Source organism: Molothrus ater, chromosome 6, assembly GCF_012460135.2.
Source record: "Molothrus ater isolate BHLD 08-10-18 breed brown headed cowbird chromosome 6, BPBGC_Mater_1.1, whole genome shotgun sequence".
In the NCBI taxonomy this organism is placed as follows: Eukaryota; Metazoa; Chordata; class Aves; order Passeriformes; family Icteridae; genus Molothrus; species Molothrus ater.
The window spans coordinates 28,258,415-28,275,980 of record NC_050483.2 but is presented as its reverse complement, the minus strand read 5'-3'; the positions used below and the strand labels follow the sequence as shown (position 1 = coordinate 28,275,980).

The 17,566-nt window shown below is 40.0% G+C and overlaps 1 protein-coding gene across 3 annotated transcripts in view; it reads right to left on the bottom strand.

Moving 5' to 3' along the window:
• Window positions 1–273: 273 nt before the first annotated feature.
• MAP3K9 (mitogen-activated protein kinase kinase kinase 9) overlaps window positions 274–17,566 on the bottom strand; it is a 58,289-nt gene continuing 40,996 nt past the window's right edge. Inside the window, exons 7-12 of one of the 3 annotated variants that reach the window (XR_004980283.2) lie at window positions 16,530–16,652; window positions 15,629–15,782; window positions 12,892–13,004; window positions 11,413–12,228; window positions 10,275–11,070; window positions 274–6,197 (exon numbers count right to left, since the gene is read on the bottom strand). Coding sequence is in view for 2 of the 3 variants with exons in the window: in XM_036383746.2 (XP_036239639.1) it covers window positions 10,589–11,070; window positions 11,413–12,228; window positions 12,892–13,004; window positions 15,629–15,782; window positions 16,530–16,652 (1,688 nt within the window). In the remaining variant the exon portion in view is untranslated. Of the gene's footprint in view, window positions 11,071–11,412; window positions 12,229–12,891; window positions 13,005–15,628; window positions 15,783–16,529; window positions 16,653–17,566 lie in introns of all 3 variants that reach the window. The other 2 variants (XM_036383747.2, XM_036383746.2) reach the window with 2 other exon arrangements.

The following is a 17,566-nucleotide window of genomic DNA, read 5'->3' as shown; positions in this document are numbered from 1 at the left end:
TCAGAAAAAAGCCAGAAGGGGCTCAGCAGACAAGTACTATGTGCCAAGACCTGCACTAAACTGAGTTTTCACAAAAACATTTCGAAAGCCCTATGGAGAACCCAGAGTTGGACTAGCTGACCAGGACTGAGGTACCTAGTGAAGAAAAAGAAACTTCTTGCTGTACTGGGAAAAATTCTGAAATCCTCATAGCAAGGTAATTCCACTTTTATTCTAAATACCTGCTTGAAATTATTTGGAGCACAAACCCAAGAACTCAAGGCCTGAAGACAATCACTTTTATAACAGTTTTATTCAAGTCTGTGTGCTCTAGTGTTGAGACAAGGCCTAGATCAGCATTACACTGTAATACAATAATTTTAGCCATTGAACCAAGCCTGCTTGGCATCCTTGGTTTACAATTTACAGTACATCCAAAAAAAGAGCAAAGAGAAAAGAAATCCCAAAACGTCAACAACTTCCATTAGCTCTTTGCTTCACTTAAATATTGTTCTATAACATAAAATAATTTAATACAAAAAGAACTGTAATCCAAATACACATAATACATTGACACAGAACAGAGGAAAGATACAGCAGATTATGCACAAGAGTATTCAGTTGATGTGTTACCTACAGTGAAACAAATTGGACATTAATATAATTTAACTATTTAAGCCCAAGAGGGTCAGAGGCAACAAGTCCAGGTCACAAATAAAGCTTTTTAAAAATGCAATCTTCTTTTCCTCTAAGCTTACTGCTGTACAGAAGTTAAAGGAAGGCTCCAACAAATCACTTAATTTGACAACATTTCATCACACAAACAAGAAAAACTTGGTGGCCTCTGTCATTTTACTCAATTCTGGGGTACATTGTCATTTGGTAATGTAACTGCTTCATTGCAGGTTCTTCGGGCAAAACATACCTTCAGGTGCTACTTCCATAGCAACAGACTTTTGAATACCATAAACAGAAGAGAAGACATACAGAGGTCTCCAAAACCAGACTGAAATACTCAAGCTGTAAGATGAATCCCAGTCCTACAGAGTTTGGAGTTCCTTATGAAGTACCCAACACCCTCTACACAGTGATTTCAACACAAACGGGAACTATTCCATATCTCAAAGGATCAGACATGGGGGCATGATCTTACACTAGAGAAATCTACTCACCTGGTTATTCAGATTCACAACACTGTACCTAGGAAAGTCAGGTCACCAATTTTTGCATCTGGCTTGAAATAGAAGCAGGAGCAGATTCACAATTAATAAGGCAAAAGAAAGAAGTAGCTTATAAAAAGAAGGAGGAAATACATTCTCTGGCTGAGAAATTCTTGGACTTTCAAAGCCACAGAAGAGACATTGTTAAAAGCACAGGTATTTTCCCTGATTTTTTTCACCACTGTTGCCTGCTCACTCCATATAAGCCTCTCAACTTAAGTCAGGCAAAATATCTCAGATATTTCCAGCTTGTTCTGAATTTATGACAAAGAACTCAAATATAGCAGCACAGTGTGCTGTGCCAACAGCTGACAGACAAGAATCCTAGAACTCTAGTAAAAATGGCGGATGTTGATCACCACTGAGCTTGTCAGGTCTGTCCACCAGCCTGGAGGGATGCATTTGTAAAATGAGAAGAAACACTTGAGAATAGGCCTCAGGTTAAACTGCCATTTGCACACACAGCCTCCAGTCACCACTTACTGCCCCTTTACAGCTAGCAATCTGCTAATGCAGAAGTTCTTCACCCCATGTCAGAAAACATTCTCAAAGCTTACCCTGGTTATGGTTAGAAGTAGCAGTCAAATAGGCATGGCATGTGAAACCATGGAAAGGCCACAAGAGTCAGCAATCAAACAGCATTTACCCAGGGACTTGTTGAGGAACTTGTTCCTCAGGTTAACTGACCTCTTACTCTGACAATCAAGGTAAGAACCTGGTCCTTCACCATCAGTTTCAACACAACAATCCCCCAATTCAGATTAAAAGAGCTTTGCTCAGCTGGGGTCTTGTGCATTTTGACCCACAAATACATTCCACTGATTTCAGTGATATTTAAGTATGTGATGAAGAGCTTTCTGAATTGAGGCCTCTTCCCTTTTAACTTGAAAGTTAATTCCCTAAATACAAACATTTATTACTAGCTGCTCTTGGGTTTATGCGGTATCTTCTTATAACTGCCAAACATGATGGGCACTGGTGCCCATGGACTTTGTGTGAATCTAGGTAAATTCTGCAGTTCAAACCAAGCCATCCCCCAAAGAGATCTATGTTGCAAAAGAATGGATCCTACTCTCTGCCAAGAGCACTGGCCAAATTCAACCAGTTCAGCTGGCAAACACTCCTGAATATTCTTTCTTTTTTACCTATTATTTTTTCATGTGGCTATATTCTTTACAGTCTGGATATTATAGTTGTCAAGATAACCTTGAAAATAGAGCAATGGCAGAACTGATGGAGTAACAACTGCTTGAGATGCAGTGTGAAAAGTCAGATCTTATTAGCTGCTCTGCTCAGATACAAATGCTAACCCTGTTGACATTGTAAGAGCTGCTCTCTAAAGCATGCAAGACAGAAGAACAAGCCTACTATGAGTATCTGGGCAGTAAGTTGAGGGTGACAACTGATTCTGTGACATTGACCGAGCCTGGGAGAAAACAAATTACCCCAGCTGAGAAGTGGCCACATTCACAAATTCCAGCAGAATTCAAGGAAGAAGCTCTGTTCGCCTCCAGATATAGTCAGACTTAAGGAGCTCAGTATGCAACTGAGCTAAGCCAAACAGTAATCAGATGCCAGGTTTGTTCTGTAACTTAACTGCTGCTAGAGGAATTCTTATTAATGAAGCTTGGAACAACACCAGCATGTCCTGCTGCACCATTATAACCTCTCCAGCTAAGATCACGAGACACAAAAGATCAGGACATGGCTAGAGCCATGTTTCTTCTCCCTCAGACCTATATGCCTCTCCAAGAGGAGAAGGCCAGTTTTAGCCAACCTCAACATCTGTTCTTGAAAAAAATGCTGAATTGAAACAATCAAGGTAGAATGGGAGACAGTGTTAATCAGTCTGAAATAGCATATATAAAATTAATTATTCTTGTCTTAATGTTGAGGTTTCAGCCACATTGAACACAATGTAGATTCTCACTAGCTATCCTGGCAACTTAAAGTTTGAGCATGGACAAGATCTGATAAATGTATTTCTGATTAATTAAGGCCCTCTCCCCTGCCACCCTCCATGCTTATTTTTCAAATTGTTTATTTTAAGCAAGTACTACTTTAGCATTGCTCCTGCAGATTTGTTTTAAGCCCCCTTTTCCTAGCTGTGCATCCATCTGACCCATCAGCAACAGACCTAACAGTAGCCCACTTCAATCTGGGTTAATAAATCCACCATAATGCACACTAAAAATGTGTCATAGTTCCTTAATATTAGTTCTATTGGGCTGCCTGCACATTATTAGCATTCAGATATAGTAAGGACTGTATTAGGAGCTGATACACTAGGAAAACAATACTGCAAATACAAGAAAACAATCAGGATCATGCACAGCTCCACTTTAAGAGCACATTAAATTATTAAAAAAAAAAAAAAACTGTTTTGAAAAAAGACTATAACTTCTAAAAGCAGTTGTGACCAATATGAAATCTCCACCTTTTTGACTCTGGACAATCAACTCTTCCACAAATTAGAAACTATCAAGAAAAATGCCCCACTTTGTCCTTTATTGTTTATTTTGGAGACATTAATATCTAAAGCAAGTATAATCTTAATAGCTGGTTTTACTTTTGCATCAGGAATTTGCATGTCAAAGAGCCAAATACAAGTTTGCCTCTGCCTTCCCATCTCATTGCAACCTTAAATACTTAGAGCAATTCTTACCAAAACTTAGACTTGCTGCCCATTCTATCTCTACAGATGAGGTAGTTCAGGGTAAAACAAAACAAACCAACCAGAAACTGGGTAAGTTGGATGGGGCTTTGAGTAACCTGGAAAGCATCCCCATCCATAGCAGGGGGACTGGAACTAGATGACATTTAAGGTGCCTTCCAACCCAAATCATTCTATCAAATTAAGTAACTGTACATTCCTCAAATTCTACTTTAGGATCCAACCTAACTATGATGCCGATAGTTTACCAAGTAGCTAGTATTCCTCTGTCCTCTGACTTATATTAAGAAGGATAATTTCACTGTGTTATTTCCTGCCAACCTCCACTTCCACTTCCCTCAGTTGTATCTTATGCTTGTAGCGTGGAAATCTTTTAGGTCAAAGCACATCTGAAGTGTGTATGGTTTTCTGCCTCACACTTGTTACTATGGCAACAAGAATAAATAACCAACAAAGATGGGATGGGGCCAAAACCCCAGTGGAGAAATAGGGAGAGGCAGTGATAGCACATGGCTCGACACAGGAGAGTAAATGGGACAACACAAAAGGTTTCCACTGATGGTATTTGGCCTGAAAGTACTGAAAGCTACAACTAGGAGGTCCCTCCAAAAAACCAACCCAGGCCCCAGCAAGGAGATATGTGAGATGGAAGGCACCTTGGCATACAAGGATGCACCTAACACATACATATATAACTGAGAGGCTTAAAAACCAAACCCAAAATAAACAATTTCCCCAAACAGAAAACTAACAAAGAAAACCACAGAGCTCAAGAAGCCATTCTCAGTAGGAAAATTATGTTCCTGATTAGAAAAGGGAAGATTTTTCACTATGTACAAAAGGAGCTAAAATGTATTTCTCGTATACAAACGTTGAGGAAGTGCTGAAGAATTTCCAGTTGCAAAAAATGGGAGGTCCTTGTTAGAAAGGAACAATAATAATTCCAAGTATCTACATCAGACCCACTACCCAGTCACCAGTGGCAAGCTACTTGTTAGTCAAGCACACACTTCCTAGCCTGGCAGTGACTACTTCCAACGTAAAAAAAAAAAGTTTCTGTAGGTAATTTCAGAAGTTGTGTTTATCTCTGACCAGTGGTAAAACTGTTTAAAAAAGCCAAGCATGAGAAAAACCAAAAGCAAATGCACATTTTAACTGCAGCATGACTTTCTACTAATGCATTCAATAGAAGGAGCACCAGAATAAGCCACAGATTCATGTCCATAATGCCTAATGAAACTGTGAAAGTGAGACAATAATAACTTCTTCTTAAGACTATATTGTTTGTTCAACACCAAAAAAGACACAAAAAAAATTTTAAACCAAAACCTGGATTGAAAATAAGAAGGAAAAAAAAACATATTTGGTTAAAGATCCTTTCTGTCCAGATAACTACCATACTGGCTGGCTGTGCAAACCACTGTATTCTACTATTAAAATAGTAAAATTAAAAAAAAAACATAAGAAGGCATTTTTTCCTATAGATACCTTAATTATATCATCAACCAAAGATTCATAAAGTCTGAAAGTTATGCTCTTTAACAGTGTATTTTGGTTCTTGTATTTGCTGTATTTACTGCTTGTTTGCAAATATGTTTTAATACATGTCTATCCCCTCACTTTTAATGTCCAGTTTTACTCAAATTGTAGTCTTAAATAAGTTCTAAACATGGAAGCTAAGAAACTGTTGTTCAGTGACAGGGTAAGGATCAGAAATCTTTTCAAATGTAAATGTCCCTTTTCATACAAAAAAAAAAAAAAAAGAGCCAAAAGGAGAGGAGAACTTAAATCACACTGCAAGACATAACCCTTCTTATTCATAGGGTTGGTAAGAGTTCTTGAGAGTATCTCCAAAGTGCATGTAAAAGGTTAGAAAGCAAGAAGCACGCTTTCCAAGGAGAAACATTTCGAAAAAACCAAAAGGAAACAAACCTATTTACATTAGCTTAGAATTAGTTGTAAAAATAACAGGCTATCACTGAATTTTGGGATGTAGGAGAAGGTTTGATTCCATACATCCAATGAGACTCCAGGCCCCATATTCATCCCACAGAGATGAATTAGGTTTCAAATAAAAATTAATCTCAAGACAGAAAGGCGACTCAAGGTCGGAGATTTCCTACATGTTTTATTGAACAAAACACTCCAAAGGCAAAGACCTTTCTTTACTTGACCTTTCTTTACTTGACCATTACTGCCTCACCTTCAACAGGATGAGAGGTATCCAGTTTTGTGAGATATTGAAGTTACATCTCTATGCAGTATTGTCCACAATGTCTCAAGATAACAGCATGCTATGAAGAGGAAGGCAACTACTCCCATTCCTAGAGGTACAGAAAAATATTTCATCATAAAACCATGCTAAACCAGAACAGGTCTTTCCCCATCAATAACAAAAATTCACTTTAAAAATACTCATTTTGTTAGAAAACTACTACAAAAAGAGTATTTTCACTAAGGTTCCCTGCCCCATACTGAATATCAACGCATTGCAATAATAAACTGGAGAGAAAATATGTATAAAAAGTTACATTTGCACCTCTGAAAATGATTGAGAGGAGATTAAGACTTACTTGCTGGTAAAATAGACCACTGTGCAGTCTTGTAAGAAGAAACAGTATTAGAAAAGAATCCGTAACTATTTAATCACCTTAGTTTTGACACAAAAGCTTTTTCACTCTACTTGTCCCACACTCAATTTCTATGAAACCAGTAGAAATTTATCAAAAAATTTGTCCTTTTTTGCAGTGGTTGCTATGTCTGTACCTTCCCCCCAGTATCCATATTATATTCCAATTACAGGAAAACTAAACAGGCTACAAGGATAGCATACTTTGAAGGCCTGACAAACTTCTTTCTATTTCATTTCCTAAATCAGCACATCAATTACATAAATTAGTGATACACACTGCCAGCTGACTAAAGAAAAATACAAATATATTTCTAAACCACAAACATTTCTCTCAGCTACAAACTCATTATTACTATCAGTTAAAGAACTGCCACTTCCTCTTTGTAAGGCTTGTATTCAAACATATTTTTCTCCATCTTTTGTCATTCTTTTAGACTGCTCAGTGACTTTCATGTTTTCTCTTTTCATTTTCTCTGACAAAACAAAAATGCAACTTATTCAGACACTTAGGAAACAATACATTTGTTATAATTTTTTTAAAGTAAGATTTTCACCATCTTCCTCAAGAATACTACTATAAAGGTAGGCCAATGACCAATATTCTGAGATTTTTGTTTCCCTGACAAATTGAAATACTAGCAAGTAGGAAAAAAAGATTTCTGAGCTGACGGGCTCATACCTTCTCACTGTCTAGTGGAATAGAGTCAACCCCTGCTTTGGAGATTTGGAGCACCTCAGTTCCCACAACTGGGAAGAAAAAACCCCAACAGATTAAGAAAGCAGAGAATTCAAGCCAGGAGGGGACAGATGGATATAGAGAGAGGTTTTGACCTAGCTTAAACATGCACACAGCCTCTGGGCATCAGGACACTGGCTGCAAAAGCTTTTGGAGTGCATAAAGTGAAATACCTGACAAGTCTTGAGAGCCCCCTCTCTGCCTGCCTGAGAATACCCCACCACCTAGTGAAGTCAGCAGCCTTGTTTTCACAACTGACTCCTCTCGCCTGATAGCTCAGGTTGGCCACTGGAAGACAGTTACAGGTGGATGCTCAAAGACTTTCTCAGATAATTCACATGCTAGAGTCAATGACGATAATTGTATCAAAGAAAGGTTAAAAAAAACCCAAATAAAAACCACAAAACAAACACATACCAACCAGTATGCTTCCAACTAGTCTGTCTGGCAGCTTTGTAATAACAGTATCTAGTTTGGTAACCCTGACCTGGATCCTTGACTCTTGTCATCTGTCCTACCAAGTTTTTTGATGTAGCAATGTCCACTTGGCATTAGGGAAGATACTCTTTGGAGCAAAGTACTTCTCAAAGTTCAGCTACATGCCACCTTCACCAAGTGATTATATAAATGGGGGAGAGGGGCAACAGGGGGTTAATTCTTCATCCTCAACTTTCCTAAGTAAAAGAGGTGACTGAACAACTTGCCTTTACATTTGTCTTTCCTGGGAACTTGACAGAAACCTTAAAAGTTCATTTGGTGAAATCAACTGGCCAGATATTACAAAGTTTAGCAGGCTGAGTTATATCAGTTATATAGTGAGACCTAGAAAGGTGTCCTCCCATTTCATGCAACTAAATGGATTTGAAAGATTTCTGTTCAAATGGAGCTATTCCAGGGGATGCCTTTGCAGAGCAGATGATACTCCCTATGACATTTATAATGATACCTTTTGGATAGAAAACTAACATTTCAGAACAGCTGACCCAGTTTTATTCCAGATGTTTTAAAATTATAAGGAAGCCTATGAAAAATAAATTATTTTCATGTCCTTCTTTCAAATCCCTCTGACACAGCCTCTTACTGAGATTGCAATAAGGTTGATTTATAGCACAATCAAAATTAGTAATCTTTTGGATGAGTTTTGCCTTTTTGCTAGTGTCTGGGTCACAAACTGAGTTTTCAGAAATGGAAAGCGAAAGGATGCTTAAGAAATCAATAATGCCAAAGGTCTAAATTTAACAAAATAGTCAGAATGTTTTCTTTACGTATCTGAATCCCATCTTGCCTTATCATAATACCTTGTCTAAACAGTCAACAATCTCTCCAGCTTCAACATCTAGTGTAGCACCATTAAGGCTAGCTCTGGAGCATTTAATAGGCAGCAGAAAGTAATCCTGCCATTAAGCATTTTCCATGGAATGTGATAAACAAGACATATGTGACCTTTCAAAACAAAACATACTGTAATTCCAAGAAAAAAAAGGTGCTCTTGACTAATGGGAACATGCCGGTTTCAGTCCTCACTGAAAAGAGGACAGAACTAAAAAGCCTTACACACAGTTCTTCCTCAAACATGCTGGTTTTTAAAATCAGGTTACAAACATCTAAACACACAAGTTCACTGTGCTGACAGCTGCAGGAAGTATTCAGCTCTCCTGCCTTCACAGCAGGACTGGACTGCCCCAACAGGCTGAGCACTGCACTGGCAGCACTGTTAAATGACTTCTTTGCAACCAAATATCAGCGGATTAGCAAAACAAGCACAGATCTGTAGAAAACCAGTGAACAGACATGCTGTACCCTGCAATAAAGCAGACTACCCTATTACACTCACATAAAGGCCACATCCCTTATATATAATGCCAAATTTGGGGAAGATTGAAGCTCTCATTACAGCCAGTAAGACATACCTGCAGTGGCACAGACACACTTGAAGTCTTTGTACAGAAAACTCTGAGCACAGGCACACCCTATCTGTGTGACTTCCTCCTTCCAGACAGGGGTCTGTTCTTGCTCCAGATCTAGGAGTGGTTTACATATTTGAACAAGAATAAAGGTCTACATATCTATAGTGCCCTTCACTCAAAGATCTCAAAGGACTTTATACCCTATTATATATGTCCCAACCCCTTCCCTTGTGAGGTAGGTATTATTCCTATTATTTACAGATGGGGAAATTCAGGCACAGAGGTTACATTATTTGCCCAGGGTCACACAGTGAAGTCAGTGACAAAATAAAACAGAATCCAGATGTTCTGATTCCTGTTTGCACAATCCAACTACTAACAAGCCTCATTTCCAAAACAGCCTTAAACAAGTACCAGTGTGCATAAAAACAGTCTTGGGTTTCATTGGTCACTCCTGAAAGGTGTAAGAAAGGAGAAAAAAATAGAAAGAAAAATATTTGGAAACACATAATTTACTTCCTTCTGCAAGCCAACACATCTTTAAAGAAAGTTTCTGCTAACTCCCCTTCCAAAGCTGAGGCAACTTGACTATGAGCCTGAGTAACAGGGAGGGAAGAAAAGAGACTGATGGTAACGAAAGTCTGGGAAAAAAAAAAATCAAGCTAAACAGCTATACTATAAGCCTTCATCTTGAAAGCACAGGGCCATAAAATAAATAGGGCTGAGAGGGACCTCAGGAGTTCACTGAAGTTCATCCAACCTACCCTGAAGCCAGGATCAACTACACCTACTTGTTTCCAACAGTTTGGTTCACCTGCTCTCAAAGACCTCCACCAGTGGAGCCGCCATGCCCTTCCCCTGCCATCTGTTCCACCTTACACTATTGCATGAGCAAAAGAGGACAAACAAGTCTTAAGATAGCTACTTCTGCTATTTCAGTGGGGGTATGATGATTCCCAGGCCTGTCTAATGATCTGAATGTATTTCAGAGAAGGTAGTCTCCAGATATTTATTTGTTTCTGTTCTGGATTCCTTGGGAAAACATCAAACACTGATGTCTGCTGTAGTGTAATATTTGACTATTATTTGAAAATACTGATTAATACCAGGATACCAAGATACTTACTGCCAGGCGCCAAATCCTACAAGGTCAGTAACAAAAGACTTTGATATGATAATTTTAGCTCATTGCAGATTCAAACTGCAATAAGAGGGCAGGGAAGACTACAGGAAAACCCCACAGCAAAAGTCAGCAGCTCAGAGTTGCCAAGTTTCACCCAAATGCAGACAAAAATCAAGCAGCTGACAACACATCTTCAGCCGAGGCAGCACCATATGATCTCTGTAGCATCCCTCCATCTCATCTGTTTTCAAAGTGCATTCTCAGTGCAAAAAGTAGGATTGAATTTAGAGGGGCTCACTGCCCCCAGTGGTTTCATATTAAGACCAGAATTCTTGCTTGAGTTCATATGCTGCAGCTTTGTGTGTGTTAAGTTCACTTCTGCATAGCGGAATGGTGCTGTCCTGGCTCTGCCCCTCAGCATCCATGTCCAACAGTGTCCGTTCCTCTGCAGGAGGACCCACCTGGAAAGGAAGCAGTGCAGGCAGTCCAGGTCTCTCTTCTACAGTGCTGCTGCTACTAGCAAAACAAGAGTCCAGATTGCTTGGCGTATCAGTACTTGAACTGTTGGCAGAAGATTCACCCTTGGCATTGCTGGGTGACACAAACCACCAGGGATCGAGCCGCTGCCGACTGGCTGCAGGACGCGGCCGGGGTAGGAACTCCAGTGTCTTGGGTCTTTCCAGTGTGGGATCCTGCTGTGCATTCCATCGTCTCGGGGTTGGAGGAAAAACAAGGTTGGGGTCTGGCAGGCGAGGGACCTCACTGAGATCTCTGCTTGGACTAGGTGTTTTTAATACACCTATCCAAAACAGACAATGTAAGAGAAGAGGGAAAAACATGTTAGCTGTCACTGCTAAGTGGTTCCTACAAATCTTAGTTTATTGTATATACAGTGGAAAAACATATTCAAAGTAGAAAGTCTTCATTCAGAATCTACAAACATCGTATCTTCAAGATTATGGCAATTTGAAGATGCTGGAACCAAAACCATTGCCACATTATTCTGTTAGCTACTTGTGTAAAGACAGCCTCCACAAGCAATTCTTGTGGGCTGGTCATCTCAACAAATGCATAAGCAACAAGTAATTATACTGCTTCTGTCTTTACTCTGAAGAGGAAAAGAAGATGGCTGAAAACCTACCTGCTCCCAGTGCTCCAGTTAAACAGCTACTGGAAGGGCATCCACTGGTTGGGCACCCATTGGCAACCAGTCCACCCCCTTTGATGGCTCCATCAGAAGGTGTGCGCCTGTGTCCGCTTTGCTGGGTGTGGGAAGAGACCGTCACGTGTGTGGGAGTCAGGGACTGGTTGGGGTCTTGTTTGAACCTCTCGATCTGGACATTGACCAATGGGTTTGTAATAGCTGGCAAGGGAGCCTTGACTGTCACTGGGCTGACAGGCATCTCATAAACCACAATCTCATCACTGTCTGAGCGCAGCAGGGACCGGGTGGAATTACATTCGGAAATGGAAGACAGGGAAAGGAGGGTGAGGGATGTGGATGGCTCGCCTAGCAACAACAGGGGATCATCCTTCCTGAAGATCTTCCGGGAAGGTGGACTAGTGCTCCTGCGTGGGCGTCCAGCTCGCTGAAAAATGCTGTCACGCTTCTTCTTCTCTTCCTTGGGCACCTCTGGCTCTTCCTCAATCAGCAGCTGGCACTTCCCTGCTTCTAACAGATCAAAACCCAGGCCTGCAGCAGCCAGCACTGCTCCACAGCCAAGCAATGCAACCTCACATCGCTTGTGGTGGGAGCCGCTACGTTTGAGGCTGTTGGTGGGTGTCAGCTGTGGGGTACTGGTAGCAGAGTTTACAGGGGTGGACTCCTCATTGGCATCACTAGAAGGGCCATCCCATTCTTCATTCTTCTGAAATGGGATGCAGAGGTATGACTGATTATGCACAGGTGAAGGGTGCACTTTGCCCTCTCCATTAAAACATTCACTGTCCTCATCATCTGGAAAACAAATGAAAATAGACTTTGTGTCAATGTAAAATTTTCACCGTCAAATTTCATTGTCTCACAAATATACTTCAAAATAAGATTCTCCTCAGAAGATGCAAGTGCTCTCCTCACAAACATCATTTATCAACTCCCAAATACAGTCTATTGTTTCCAAAGAAGACAGGCTGAAAGAAGTAACTGGAAACACTATCAAAGTGAAAGAAATCAGTGAAGCATTCATCCACTTGGGATTAATTGCAGAACTGCATTTCAAAGGCAACCTACACCTCAGTAACTTCTAGAGTAAATTTATGTGTTTGCGAGTGAGAAGCAAAAGGTAGAAACATTTTAAGGATTTCTCCTTGCAAGTGAAGGTGTAAGCATGCTGCACATGTAAACATCATTATTCAGTAAAGGAGCTGAGAGACAGCATGGAGCTAGAGGAGAATTAGCAGAAGGCTGTTATCTTGACAGAGGGAGAAGCACAAGCAGTGAGGAGAAAAAGAAGAAAATTCAGAAGCAGAAAGTGGATACTTGACAAAGAATAAAAGAAAAACAGATACCAAACAAAATTAAAACATTGCTGTAAGGTACCAGCTGAAGGTCAGGAAAGAGGTTCATTGAAATGTGAATGGAAGTGGGGATGAGAGTACCAAGTTCAGGGAATTTCTTTACCAATCTCTGCTAAGCTGGTGAATCCTGGAAAAGCAGGTGCAGTTCTCTGGATCTTCCCAAGATTTGGTGCACTGGATGACCACTGTTTGCATCCTTCCACCAGAGCTTTCAGACTAAAAATAGTAGAAGAATGTGAGAAAATGTACCATGCTCACAAGTAGCTTCCATTCTTCCCTCCCCTTATATATTCTCTATTGATTTACTTAGGGTATGCTTGTATGCATCTCAACTATATAGATCTGAAGTCCTCCCACAGCAAGAAATTTTCTGACATCTCTAAAGCACTTTAAAAAAAAAAAAAAAAAAGGTCTGAAGCTCTGTTCCTCATTTGTTACACTGTGCCAGAATGGTTAATGAGGATGGGCTTGCAATGCAGTTGAGGACTGCACAGGATACTTCTTAGTTTAGCTCTCCACTTCACTACAATTTTCCCATGGTTTAGTATTTGGGTCGGCCCTGTTTAATATCTTTATCAATGATCTGGATGAGGGGATTGAGGGCACCATCAGTCAGTTTGCAGTGACACTGAGTTGGGTGGAAATGTTGATCTGCTGGAGGGTAGGAAGCTCTGCAGAGGGATCTGGACAGGCTGCATCGATGACAAATCAAGGCCTGCTGTATAAGGTACAATAAGTCGGTCACAACAACCCCATGCAATGCTATTAATCCCCATCAGTGGGGATGAGTGGCTGGAAAGCTGCTTGGTGGAAAAGGATTTGGGGATGCTGGTCAACAGGCAGTTGAACATGAGCCAGCAGTGTGAAGAAGCCAAAGGCATCCTGGCAGGGAGTGATTGCTCTCCTGTACTCAGTGCCAGCGAGAGCACACCTCGAATCCTGAGTTCAGTTCTGGGGCCATTGCTACAAGAAAGACACCGAGGAGCTGGAGCATGTTCAGAGAAGGGCAACAGAGCTGGGAAAGGGGAAGGTCACTCATATGAAGCACAACTGAGAGAGCTGGGGTTGGTTAACCTGCAGAAAAAGAAGCTGGGGGAGACCTTATCACTGTCTACAGCTCCCTGAAAGGAGGGTCTCGCCAGGTGGGAGTCAGCCTCCTCACCCAAGTAACAAGTCATGGGACAAGAGAAATGGCCTCAAGTTGCAACAGGAGAGGTTTAGATTAAGTATTAGGAGAAATTTCTTCACTGAAAGGGTGCCCAGACATTGGAATAGGCTGCCCAGGAAAGTGGTGGAATCACCATTCCTGGAAATGTTCAAAAGGTGTGTGGATGTGGCACTTCGGGAGATGGTTTACTGGTGAACAAAGTAGAGGCTAGGTTAATGTTTGACTCAATTCTAAAGGTCTTTCTCAACCTTAAATATTCAATGAAGTTTTATTGCCTTACCCTAGGTAAAATAAGAATTTAAGAAATACTAAGAAATAGCAAGAACTATCTTTTGAGTCACTAATATTTACTGCAACTCTGCTCCCTTTAAATTAAAGTCTGCAGTCTGGCATGATCTTAGCGAGGAGTGGTTCATTGTATGTTAGCCATACTGCCCTCTCAGCAAAACTCTCATGTTTCAGACACTGCAAAATGTGGTATCTGTATCGAGTCTCCCTAGAAGAGACTCTGAGTACTACAGAGCATCTCAGCTGTAGAGAGAACAGGACAGTTTTATGAGCAACCACAGTTTGCATGCAACTCCATTCCAGCTGTCTGGCCCAAAACAATCAGTGCTTTAGACTGTACAGTAATGAACAGAAAATGGATGAGGTCTATTCCCAGAATTCTAAGAACATGATTTGAAGGTAGAAGTGTTTTTTCCAGCTTCAGTGATCTCCCCCTCTTTTACATAAATAATGATTGTAAAGTGTGACATCTGTTTTAATTCCTTAGAATGCTATGCTATCCTTCATCTGTAGAACAGGTAAAGCATAGGCAGCAGTCAAAGAAGCTTCCTCCACATTGTCCTGCCAACATGTCTTGAGTATCTCAGAGTACATGTTTTAATAGATCCAGGTCTCAGGGGGCTACAATACTGATGCACTATGCAAACATCAATTTTTCAGGCATTTCACACCTGACCACACATTGTAAAGATAAAGATTAAAACCGTCTGTCTTATTTTCCCTGCTAAAAAACACGGCAAGAGTCAGACCATCAATTTATCAGGGGGAAAACACTCAAACATTATTAAAAATTACCAAGCTTTCAAATCTTTTAGAAGGCCCAAATAGCCCTATGTTTAAAGCAGCATTCCAGCAATGGTTCATTGGAGTCTTGGTATAAATAATTCACACACACAAGGGAAAAAAAAAAAAGAAGCCACAGAACAATAACCTATAGAAACACAAGGTACAGAGGTACAACCTGTATTTCTGCGAAAATCACTTTCAGGACTGATTCACTCAAAGTACATGTCTTTTTCAAAAGACTAAAGAGAAGATATTTGCTTGGCTTTACCAGATACTTCTTATATACTAGCATTTAAGACAACTACAGAAAGCTGAGCCTTAAAACACAGAAGAACTTCTACAGAGTTTTGCACAGCTAAGAAGTTTGACAGCTTACAAATACACCTAACAACGTAATACCAGACAGTGAAACATCAGTTCCTAGGCAAATGAACTGAATGCAATTTTGTAAACTGCTCTGAATCTCTAACATGTCTGGCAGAAGAAAGAAGTTTGGAAGCAGAAAGGCATTTGCAAGTGGATAGACAAATACCCTGTGAGCCAGCTCACGACCCTGTTTAGAATCTAGAAATGAGCCTTCCTCCAGGCCCTCTCTTACCCCTCTTCTCCTGCACCTAGCTCCTTGTGACAAAGTGAGCTTGGTCCCCAAGTGCGTCCCTTTTTCTTCTGGCCTCTCTTCTCTTCTTCCTCTCCTTCCTCCTTTGGAAGGACTGAGCTTCGTCCCCATGTTTTACTGCTTTCAGCAGGTGTCACTTCACAAGTGGAAAGAACAGTGCAAAATGGGAAGGAAAAACAGATACACAAATTAAAATAATTGGTTCCATGGCAAAATAAAGAATAAAACATAGACCAGAACAGGAATAGTAACAAAAGTGATTTTCCCATAATTCTGACCATTTATCAATACAAATCTAACAATTAAATGCCAAATTAAGCATTCCCTAATCCTTTCAAGTATAGGTAGCCTCTCCAGCTTTATTCCATCACCAGTTTCTCTTTAGAACCACCAGTTTGAAACCAAACACACAGGTGCTGTGATATCCAATACAAACACTATACATTAATTAAACACGACTTTCATAATTTTAGGACATGCATGTCTGCCTAATTCTGTGTTATGGGAACATTATTTGCATGAGAAGTGCCCTTGTTCTTATCTCCTTAAAACAATAACTTAATACACTACAGCCATGTTTTACAGATCTACTCTACAAATTAGTATTTTTTAAAATTAACTTGTACACCTAAGGAATCTATTTTTTATAGAAACAGCAGTATTTCACAAACTTGAGTAAGCATGGTTTTAGCTCCAAAGGTGGTGATACTCCCTCCATCACCAAGACACTCCATTTTTCTCTCCAAATGGATACATGCAAGGCACAAGGCAAACATTTTAGGTGCTTTCTTTAACAGTCCTTTCCTAGGTATGGAATCTTGGCATCTTACCACGCTGACAGACTGCACATTTCCCAAATTCAATACTACATTGAGCTCCTTACACTGTATGGCCCTGAGTCTGGGAATAATGGTAGGACTTGCAGGAGGGCTGGAGCAGCTACTGATCAAGCTTTTCCTTTTGTCCATCGTTGGAGAAGCCTGTACAGTGAATTTATGCTGAAAATCTGTTTAGCAAAAAAAAAAAGCAGAAAGACACGGTTAAAATTCTCTTTTTTTTTATATAAGAAAAAAAGAAATAATAATTTATGGTAAGTTTCAAAGGGCGCAACTTATGGGATCTATGTAGAAAAGCTGTATTGCTATTTCCCCGTTGTACACAACAAAAATTTAGAACAAAGATGTGTACTCACAGCCCTGAAAATGTATCTTAGTGTATGTGTGAAACACATACACACACAGACGTTTTGTTGAGTGTCATGCCAAATTATATCCCTGTGTAAATCCTTGTACCTTACCTCTCAGTTTCTTAAGCACCACCAAAAATAGGTGTTTGCATACCTAAAGAAAGGCATAGGTAACAAACACATTTTATCTTCTCTTCTAAACAGCCAGTGTCTCCCAGAAAACAAAGAATATAGTGCAAGTCATCATCCCTGATGCCACGAGTACTAGGTGATTTACAAACACCACACTTTTGGTTTTTTGACAAATTTAAATCTCCATAAAGAATCTGCAGCAGAAATGCTAACATCACCATCTTCACTCTTAAGAGTGACTTTAGCAACATCTTACTAATATTTAACATTTCTTCCAGAAGTTGCTTCCGTGTTAATAGGACTTCATGTGTGAACTAGCAATCTAAGCGTTTAGTCTCACAGCTATCAATATATCAGTATTTTGGTAATTTTTAGATTCCTACACCAAAAAAATCCAGTAGATTATAGTTTCTCATGCAGCATTATGTAAAATATTCCCCAAGCACGAATGCCCATCATCTTCTACATACATCCTTTAAAAAACTGATTCTTTCGAGTATTAACACGTTAAACTGCAACACCACCTTTTTACAATAAGCCATATTCAGGCAACAGCTAACAAACATGTTACATTTCAAATTTACTTCTGACCTTCATATCGG